Genomic DNA, 9,895 nt, shown 5'->3' with positions numbered 1-9,895 from the left:
ACGCACAACAGGGAGCGATTTTTTAAAACAACGCACGGCAATGGGAGTTGGGTTTTCCCTGTCTCCCTAACTATCCTTTCTACCTTTTCCCCTCTCCTCTCCTCCCTGACCCCTAACCCCTAACCCCTATCTATTAGATGCTTTTTGGTTTTAATACTTACTGCTCCTTTAGAGCAGAAATAACTTTTGGTGCACCAGCTGGCTGCCAGCCCGCGCTTCCCCGGGATAGGGCCTAATGGCCTTTGTCCCATTCGCCCTCCGCCCCACTCCGCCCCACTCCGCCCCACTCCACCCCTCCCTGCCCAGACCCCACCCCCTTCTGCACGTATCGGGGGTTACATGCATAGCTGGGCCGTTGCAAAAATGTGTTCGGCGAGCACATGGCCTGGCCACGCATGTAGCCCCCGTATTTTACACGCACGGACCTCTTAAAATTTGGACAATAGGTTTGCTTTGATTTTTGACACTAGGAAAAAGTACACAACATTTTGTGCCTGCTTTCTTTGTGGGTGCTTTGTCCATGTAAAACAGTGCACGTAGTTTAAAAAAAAAAAAAGTTACATGTGTTGTTGCCTTGTACAACTTAAAAGCCCATTTCTGCAGGTAAAACACTGTTTTTAAAATTGCCCTCAATGTGAAAAGAAAATATATCACAGCAAATAGGTATTTTATCTGATGGTGAACAAAGACGTCAAACAGAGACCTAGATTCATCAAAATGCTATAAATATAGTGAAAATAGCGTCTGCTAGGTAGAGAATCAACTCCCCTTTTAACTTTCATCAATCCAAATGACAGAAAATCTTCACTGAGGTCAACTTTGCTATTCGTACCTCTGACTGTGTATGTAAAACTGCCCCCCAAAACCTACCCTATCCTCCAAACCTCACCCCGAGTAAATAGTAGAGTGACATATTGGTCCCCATAGAGGTATTAAGAACATAAGAAATTACCATGCTGGGTCAGACCAAGGGTCCATCAAGCCCAGCATCCTGTTTCCAACAGAGGCCAAACCAGGCCACAAGAACCTGGCAATTATCCAAACACTAAGAAGATCCCATGCTACTGATGCAATTAATAGCAGTGGCTATTCTCTCTCTCTCTCATCTTTTTTGGTCACTAACATGGGCAAAACACACAGAAAAAAAGTGTAGTTATTTGAATTTCCAGCGTTAAAACCCGTGTTGCTGTGCGTTACTCTATTGCATTTGACGTTAGGAGCTGCTTGCTGCCATTAGCTGCGCCCAAACTCCTCCCGCTTGCATAGCACATGTCAAATTTGCATACTAACAGGTGTTGCGTTATTTTAGCGCATGCATTACGGCGTTATTGCTAGCATTAAGGCCCTACTGCAAAATGATAAATGACCCTGAGAGCTGGGCCACATAGAGGATTTGTAGCATATTTAAATGAGACATAGGAAGATTTTGAAAGCGTTTAGGTCCCTAATGTTGGGAGGTAAGCCCCTAAATTGGCCCCTTTGAAAATTTGCTAAGAGTGAGTACCTAAATTAAGGGACCTAGTTGCACTATGTCCCTAAATTTAGGAGCCTAAAAAGTGGATGGCTATGGGAGCAAGAAAAAATATTCAATGTTTAGCACAGATTATCAGCACCTAGGAACCTAAATTTAGGTAAATAAGTAGCAGTGCCTAAATTTAGGACCCTGAAAACTTAGAGGTCCATATTCAGCAGACCAATGAGTAGCAAAGTTCCCTGGGAAACTTTACCCAGACATTCAGCGGAACATACGTGGGTAATGTTCTACTGAAAATACCTGGGTAACTTGGACAGCAATTTTTCTTTGACCAGACTTATCCAGCTATCTTTAGCCAGGTAGCGCTGTATACCACATGCTCACTAGCTAAAATTTAGTCATATCCCCAGAACGCCCCATTGCCTCCTTTTTTTTCCTAACAAACAAATCTGCATTATTTTAGACCCTATGGGGCAGATTTTAAAAGCCCTATGCGCGTAAATCCAGGTGGATTTACGCATGTAGGGGGGTTTCGCGTGCCGGGCCTATTTTCAAAAGGTCCTGCGGCGCGTGTAAAGCCCTGGGACGCATGTAAGTCCTGAGGCTTGAAGAAAGGGGCGGGGTGGGGGTGGGGCTGGAGCCTCCAGGCACAGCAGCCATTTGCTGCTGTGAAAGGGATCGTGGGCCTGCCATCGGCCGGTGCGCGCAACCTGCGCCTGCCCAAGGCAGGCGTAAATAGGTAAGATAACTTTTTTAGGGGGGTTTAGCTTAGGGCTGGGGGGGGGAACGGGAAAGTTAGGGGAAGGGAAAGGAAGTTCCCTCTGAGGCCGTTCCAATTTCGGAGCGGCCTGGGAGGAAACGGAGGAAGGCAGCGCGGCTCGGCGCGTGCAAGGTGCACAATTGTGCACCCCCTTGCGTGCGCCAACCCCTAATTTTATAACATGCGTGCGGCTGCACATGCATGTTATAAAATTGGGGGTATGTTTTAAAATCTGCCCCTAAGATCCTAAACTCTATAAATGAGTTTTTAGCTTACAACATTAATTTTTTTTGTCATTGGAGATAACTCAGTTGACGTGGAGAAATATTCAATCCTGCTCTCGAAATTTGATCCTGTATGAACTAATAGCACTCCTATGAAATTTCAAGAGCAGAGAGTTTGACATCCAGTTGTTGTGACATTGTTCCCAAAAGGTAAGAAACATACTTAACTTGAAAGAAATATTCTTGCCTAGTCTGACCTGCTCATGAGGTCAAATGAGTATATCTGAATATAATCCACTTTGAAGTGCCTGTAAAAAATAGAATAGAAATAAAATAAATAGATACATAAAGACAGCCAAAATCCTAGAGTACAGGATACTTCTCTACCTCTGAATTAGAACATGGAGCAACAATAACATAGGATTGCTCTGAGGACAATTTTCCAAGCCATTTATTTGAAAAACAGCAATTTACCCATCTGTTCTGCAATCTACCTTCTTCCTAGTCGCATTTTAGGGAGGTTTTCCTGGGTGCTATCATAAAAGACAAGCACACATTGTAATTTCAAGTGTACACATGTAATTTTCCTTGCAAATTCTTCCTGCACAAAAGTAAGTGCAAAAGTCCAAGGACTTTTCCCCAAAACAGATCCAACTGAACTTTGCCCCCTGTAAAAAAAGATTCTAATTGATGTCTAAGAAAAGTATTGAACTGTAATATTAGGATTGCACAATGGTCCCTAAGTGGGCAACTTTAAAAAAACATTTACCTGGGTAAACAGGCTGTCTAAAAACTGGCAACCATTTCCCCAGATAAAAATATGTGAAGGGATCATTACTTTGCCTACTTTTCCCGGTGGAAAAAATAAGGGAACTCAGTGGTGGGATTAGGTCGGGGACAACATGCATAGTTTTACATTTTAAAAACTATGCACTTTCTTTTCCAGGGAAAAAGAATCCGCAGAAAAAACAGGTGACAATCTCTGTAGGTACTTTTTCCCTGGGCATGCACAGAATACTTTTTCCCTTTAAGAACTAGTACGAAATGTGCTTCGGGTAAAAATTTCATGTTGGGCTTTGTTTCGGGCACCCCCCCCCCCCCTCTCAGGAATTTCATTTTTCCCGTGGTTTGGGTTTTTTTTCCAGGGGCCCCAATTTTTGGGTTAGTGCGCACTGTCGAGAGTTAGTGCGCGTTAACTCCCGATACTGCGCACTAACCCGGAGTTAGCGCGCACTAACTCCCAATATTGCGCACTAACTCAAAAATGAATTTTTTCTGAAATTTCTGAAAAAATCAATCATTTTTCGGTTCTCCTGAACCATTCTGAATTAGGCAATTTCATTAACATTGCATAGTTCAGGAAAAACGATTGCACATCCCTAGTGTGAAGTCCACAAGTATAAGTGCCTGCAGAATTTTGAACTACCTACATAGTTTTGAAAATTGCCCCTTTAAGGGGGCAATTTTGAAACAGCCCATAAAAGAAAGTTGGAAAATACACACATAAGTTACACCAGTTTAAACATGATCTCTCGCGCACTATGCTCACTTTCAGAATTACCTCACAAAACCTACCCACTCACAGTTATACTGATATTTTACACACAGACATTTTTTGGGAAAATTTAAATGCAGACTTTTGAAAATGGATACCTATGCACCTGTCCAGAACCTTTCCCAATTATACCCTTGGGAATTGTTCCACTCAGTCCCAGTAAACTTACTTAGAACAAACACATACAGGACATACATGGATAAATTTGCCAGCATATTGGATGAGCAATTTTATAACAAGTTATTTCCATTGGTAAAGCATTGGTTTTACCCATGGAAATGCCTTTAAAATTACCCTCCCTATGTCCTAAAACTATAAATGAACCTATTTATAGTCTCTGTAATACAATGTTCCATGGTAGTTTACCAAACTGCACATTTGGTAAACTACCATGGAACAGAGACTAATATAAAATATCTGGATCTGAAAAAAGTTATTCTAATCCAATATGGTAAATTACCATGGGTCATTGGATTACAGAGACTAATTCAAAATATCTGGATGTGAAAAAAGTTATCCTAATGCCTTGGAATAATTTTATCTTCTAGAAAAATGAAACCTTCTCTAACATACATATATTAAAAACAAGTGATAGAAAGAGAACTGGCCCAATTAATCACAAGTTTTTCCCTCACTTAAAAATCTTAAGGCTAATATTAAAAAAAAAAAAGATGAACACCTAAATTTAGGACACTAAATAGGGAGCTGAAAATCACTGCTAAGCAGTAGCACTCAACTTTTTTCCTGCCCTAACTCTTCCCCCATAACCAACCATATTTAGGAACCTAGTGAAATGAAGATGTTCAGTTAAGGCACTTAGCCTTAGTACATTTTCAAATGGGCCAATTTAGTAACCTAACTGCCAAAGTTAGGCCCCTAAATGCTTTGAAAATTGTCCTCCTAGATTCTAAGGAGATCATTTTTCAAATCATGTTAGGGCCTTATTGTGGATGAGATGTGTATGCAAATTTTAAAAATGTAGTCATTAGGGATGTACATTCATTTGCGATGAAATAGGAAATATGGACGATATTTCCTTTTTCATAGCGTTTCGGGGGTGGTCGCCGAAATGATAGGAAAACCCACGAAATTTCATGTGGTTTTCTTTTCATTTTTTTGGGGGGGGTGGGGGAGAAAGGGCACATAAAAAAAAACCCCCAAACCCACCCCAACCCTTCAAATTTAATAAATTGTAACCCCCCACCCTCCCGACCTCCCAAGACTTGCCCGACCTTCCCCCCCCCCCCAAGACTTACCAAAAGTCCCTGGTGGTCCAGTGGGGTCCTAGGAGCGATCTCCCCCTCTCGGGCCGTCGGCTGCCACTAATCAAAATGGTGCCAATGACCCTTTGCCCTTACCATGTGACAGGGGCTTTCGGTGCCATTGGTTGGCCCCTGTCACATGGTAGGAGCTATGGATGGCCCACGCCATTTTTTAAGATGGTGCCGGCCATCCATTGCTCTTACCATGGCACTGATATTCCCTGTCACATGGTAAGGGACCGGCGCCATTTTGTTTACTGGCAGCTGACGGCCTGAGAGCGGGAGATGTTCCCGGGACTCCCACTGGACCACCAGAGACTTTCAGCAAGTTTTGGGGGTCGTGAGGGTAGGGGGGTTGTAATTAATTAAATCTGAAGGGTTGGGGGGGGGGGGGTTTCGGTTCGGGACAGCCAAAAAAAATCAGCCCGAACCGCGGGAAATTAAATTTCCCACGGCGGGCCGATAACAAAGGCCGAACTGAAAGGTTCGACTGAATCACATCTCTAGTAACCATTACAGTTGGAAAAAGCAAACAAATAGGGGCAGATTTTCAAAGCCATACGCGCGGGAAAACAGGCACTTAAGCGCATAAACCGGGGTGGCGCGCAAATTTTGCATAGCGGTATTTGTGCGTGTAAGTGGACCTGCGCGAGCAACATTACGCCAATACAAAAGGGGCGTGTCGGGGGCGTGTCGGTGGGCGTGTCTGGGCGGAGACCGAACCTATGCGCATAAAACGTATTTTATAAGGGACACGCATAACGTCACCGGCGCGCGCATACGAAGTCGCTCGCGTAAATTTGCTACTGCTTCCTGTGTGTGCAAGGAATGAGTGAAGGCTCTGCGGCTGCTGTCTGACATCACTACAGTTCCAGACATCCTGTAGAAGGGCAGAAGGCGGACAGGAGAGGGCCTGGGGGAGTACCCGCCCTAAACTGGGACAGTGGCACCGTTGGCCATACACAACGTTCATGTGCGTATAGGAGAGAGCCGCACGAGCGTCTAGACAGCCATTCAGTGCTAATTCCCCAGTCTACACATGTTCAACGCAGCAGCAATATACGTGCTGGAATCCCTAAGGCTCAGAAGGGAAAGAGAGAGGAGGAGGAGGAGAAGGCAGCTGAGACGGAGACGCTACCCGTTACACCGGGTCTACAGGACCCGCACCCAATTTCTGGACCTGTCTGAGGAGGAAGTAATGACCCGTTACAGATTTGATAAGGAGACCATACTGTCCCTCTGCAGAATGTTAGAGGGTGACCTGCAACCACGCACGCAGAGGGGCCATGCCTTGCCCGTACACGTCAAGGTGACTACCTTCCTGGCATTTCTGGCTACCGGCACCTTCCAAACCCCGCTTGGCCTGACGTCTGGAATCAGTCAGGGTGCCACCTCAGGATGTCTGGAGCAGGCCCTGGCTGCCCTGCTGCGACACACACACCACTTTATCTCCTTCCCCACCAGTAGGGAGGAACAGCATGGAACCATGAGAGACTTCTACCAAATAGCACGCTTCCCCTCGGTCTTGGGAGCTATTGATTGCACCCACGTGCCCCTAAGGGCACCAGCAGCAGATGAGGCCATCTACCGCAATCGCAAGGGATTCCACTCACTAAACATGCAGGTGGTGTGCAATGCCAAGGGCCTCATCACGAATGTAGTGCCTCGCTTTCCTGGATCCACCCACGACGCCTACATTCTCACCCAATCAAGGATCTATGAAGAATTCCAGCTGCGTCACATCACTGGTGGCTGGCTTCTAGGTAGTAGAGCAACAAACAACAGCACCCACCTATCTTAGTACAATCACTAGCTATAGGGTGCCACAGTAGGCACAACCATGGAAGCCATGGTCCATGGTTGTGCCTACTGTGGCACCCTATAGCTAGTGAATGTGTAAGGCCTGTGAGCTGCATGCCAGTGATCCACACACATTATCTAACCTTCTGTTTATCCCGTATGCTACAGGTGACAGAGGCTATCCCCTCAAATCGTGGCTCATGATCCCCGTGGCATGCCCCAACACGGCAGCTGAGATGCGCTACAACAGGGCACACCGTAGGACCAGGTCTGTCATCGAGAGAACATTTGGCATCCTGAAATCACGCTTCCGCTGTCTGGACAGATCAGGTGGGTGCCTCCTGTACTCCCCCGCTAAGGTGTGTGAGATATTCCTAGCCTGCTGTATCCTACATAATCTGGCAATTAAGAGACACATCCCTGTACCTGAGGATGGACCGGAAGACAGTGAGGAGGAGGAGGAGGACATACAGCTGACCATGGAGGAACTGGACGAAATACATCGCCTGATGCAAAGGCGGGCAATACGAGAAAGGAACAGTCTCATAGAAAGCCATTTCCGTAGGTGATAAATGTGCATTTATTTACAGGTGTGACAAATGTGATAGTGAATAAAAAAAAATTAACAACATAAACCCTCTGACAGGTCACTTCTTTGCCCGTCCCCTCCTACGAGCCTCGGAAAGCCGAGACTGGCCCACCCGGGTACTGCGGCGCAGGGGACTCCGGCCACTGCTGACACTGCCCTCAGAGGGCATAGGTGCCTGGGCCACATCCGGGGCATGGCTACATGAGGGAATAGCCAGGGGCAACAGCCCTTCAGCTCATGGTGGAGGTGGAGGAGGAGGCGGTGGAACAGCAGGTGCAGGCGGGGGTGCCATCCACACATAGCCTGCAGGAGGCTGAGGTGCTGGTGCCACAGGTGGAGGTACCACCTCAGGGGCCCCTGCATGGGCAGGTGGCATCCATGGGTATGGAGGCATCCATGGCCATGGAGCCACTGGTGGCGGGGGCTGTACGGGAGGCGGGGGCTGTACGGGAGGCAGGGGCTGTACGGGAGGCAGGCGCCTGACCAACTCCATCCACACCTCCGTCTGCCGGTCAGTGGCCTGGCAAATGGCTTGGAGGCCCCCCTCAAGGCGCTCATACCCCTCCCTGACAGTGAGACGGAGGGCACTGCCTTCCTGCTGCATTATGTCCGACAGGCCAGAGATGGCATCCAAGATGGCGACGCCCTGCTGTACAAGTGTCTCTGCCGGCCCGGTAACCTGGTCGGCCTGGGGCTCAGGATGGTCGGACGCACTGCTGTCCTGCTGAACATCAGGTTCCACCTCAGCGAGCGGTTCGTCCGGTTCCTCTCCCTGCTGCTCCTCCTCAGGCTGCTCCACGCGCTGCCGGTCTTCCCCCTCCTCCTCTTCCGAGGAGTCACGGAGCACCTGCAGACGCCGGTACTGGCGTTGGGGCCTAGGGGCAGGTCCGGGTTGCTCATCATCTGGCTCCCCTAAATGGTAAAGCATATGGGTATTAGCACACTGACAATAGGGGTGTGATGTATGTCACTCCATATACACAGGTGGTAGTCATATGGCAGGTGTCAAGACACCTCTGGGGTATCATTAGTGGCTGCCAACCAGACACATGTAGCACCTGCCCTACAACCAGTTCAGGACACAGGAGCGTTCCCAGTGGGCTGCATGGAATGTGGGACCTGTCAGGCCAAACCTAGAACACAGAGTCCTGTTCTACGACCTGCACGTCAACCCTCAACCTACTCAAGGCACACTGTTTCTGCACTCCACGACCACATGACCTGTGCTGTGGTACAGGACGGTGAAGAGGAAGCAAATGGGAAGGGTGGGAAGGTGGTGCACACACGTTCTGCGCACACGTTCTGCGCACACGTTCTGCGCACAGCCCCCCGTGCGCACACGTTCTGCGCACAGCCCCCCCGTGCGCACACGTTCTGCACACAGCCCCCCCGTGCGCACACGTTCTGCGCACAGCCCCCCCCCCCCCCCCGGTGGGCACAGCCCCGGTGCGCACAGTCCCGGTGCGTGTCTTTGGGGTGGGGGGAAGAGGGAGAGCGCAACTTTGCAATGTGGAACCTGAAATGGGCACAGGGTTGGCTATACAGGTGAACAGTAATCAGTACCTATAGGTTACATGACAACATCGGCTGCTCTACTGTGAGATAGGATACGTGTTGGTCTGCATACCTTGCTGCCCTGCACGGCGCATGGAGTCGAGACGGCCAACGCCACCCACAGCTGCCTCCGATAGCGTTCCCAGAACCAGCTGCTCCGTGGCTGTGAACGTGATGCGGCTCCGTCCACCTTCAGCAAGTCGCCTGGCCTGCTTCTGCTTCACCACTCGCCGTATGTCCCTCCACTTGTGCATCAGTTTGGCAATACTGTGGTTGTGGTGAAACACCGAATTAACAGTATGCCTGATGCGCCTCCATATTTGTTCCTTGGCGTATGCACCCACCGTACGCGACTGTGGGCCATACAGCATATCCCTCTGCCTCATGACATGCTCCACCAGCATGTCCACCTCCCCTGGCAAGAAGTTGGGCTTCCTGAGAAGGACAGGTTGTGCCTGTGCCTGAGCCATGGTGAGGATGGCCAGTGAGTAGCCCACCCATCCCTTTAAAGTGACCTCAATTTGTGCGCGGACCTCCCCAGTGGGGCGCAACATATGCGCACAGCTGATCCCATCAGCGCAAATACCAAGAACGCGCGCAAATAATTAAAATCCATGCGGAACATGTGCGTGCTGGGTTATTTGTCCACGCCAACTATCTATTTTAATAATATATTC

General features: G+C 48.4%; 1 protein-coding gene across 1 annotated transcript; it reads right to left on the bottom strand.

The window, feature by feature from the left end:
- Positions 1-7,899: 7,899 nt before the first annotated feature.
- On the bottom strand, positions 7,900-9,688 carry LOC115088527 (myb-related transcription factor, partner of profilin-like). Its single transcript, XM_029596789.1, has 2 exons — positions 9,292-9,688; positions 7,900-8,576 (listed from the first exon to the last, which is right to left on the bottom strand). The coding sequence occupies exons 1-2, from the start codon at positions 9,686-9,688 to the stop codon at positions 7,900-7,902; spliced, it is 1,074 nt and encodes a 357-aa protein (XP_029452649.1).
- Between the last annotated feature and the right edge of the window lie 207 nt (positions 9,689-9,895).

Source organism: Rhinatrema bivittatum, chromosome 3 (genome assembly GCF_901001135.1).
Source record: "Rhinatrema bivittatum chromosome 3, aRhiBiv1.1, whole genome shotgun sequence".
Lineage (NCBI taxonomy): Eukaryota > Metazoa > Chordata > Amphibia > Gymnophiona > Rhinatrematidae > Rhinatrema > Rhinatrema bivittatum.
The sequence above is the reverse complement of the archived record's forward strand: the minus strand, read 5'-3'. Positions and strand labels throughout refer to the sequence as shown.

What these genes read in the sequence shown, in the direction of transcription:
- LOC115088527 (XM_029596789.1), bottom strand. Translation starts at nt 9,688, where the DNA reads ATGGCTCAGGCACAGGCACAACCTGTCCTTCTCAGGAAGCCCAACTTC. An exon ending in GCGCCGTGCAGGGCAGCAAG is followed by an intron (nt 8,577 to 9,291) that starts GTATGCAGACCA and finishes TTTACCATTTAG; the next exon opens with GGGAGCCAGATGATGAGCAA.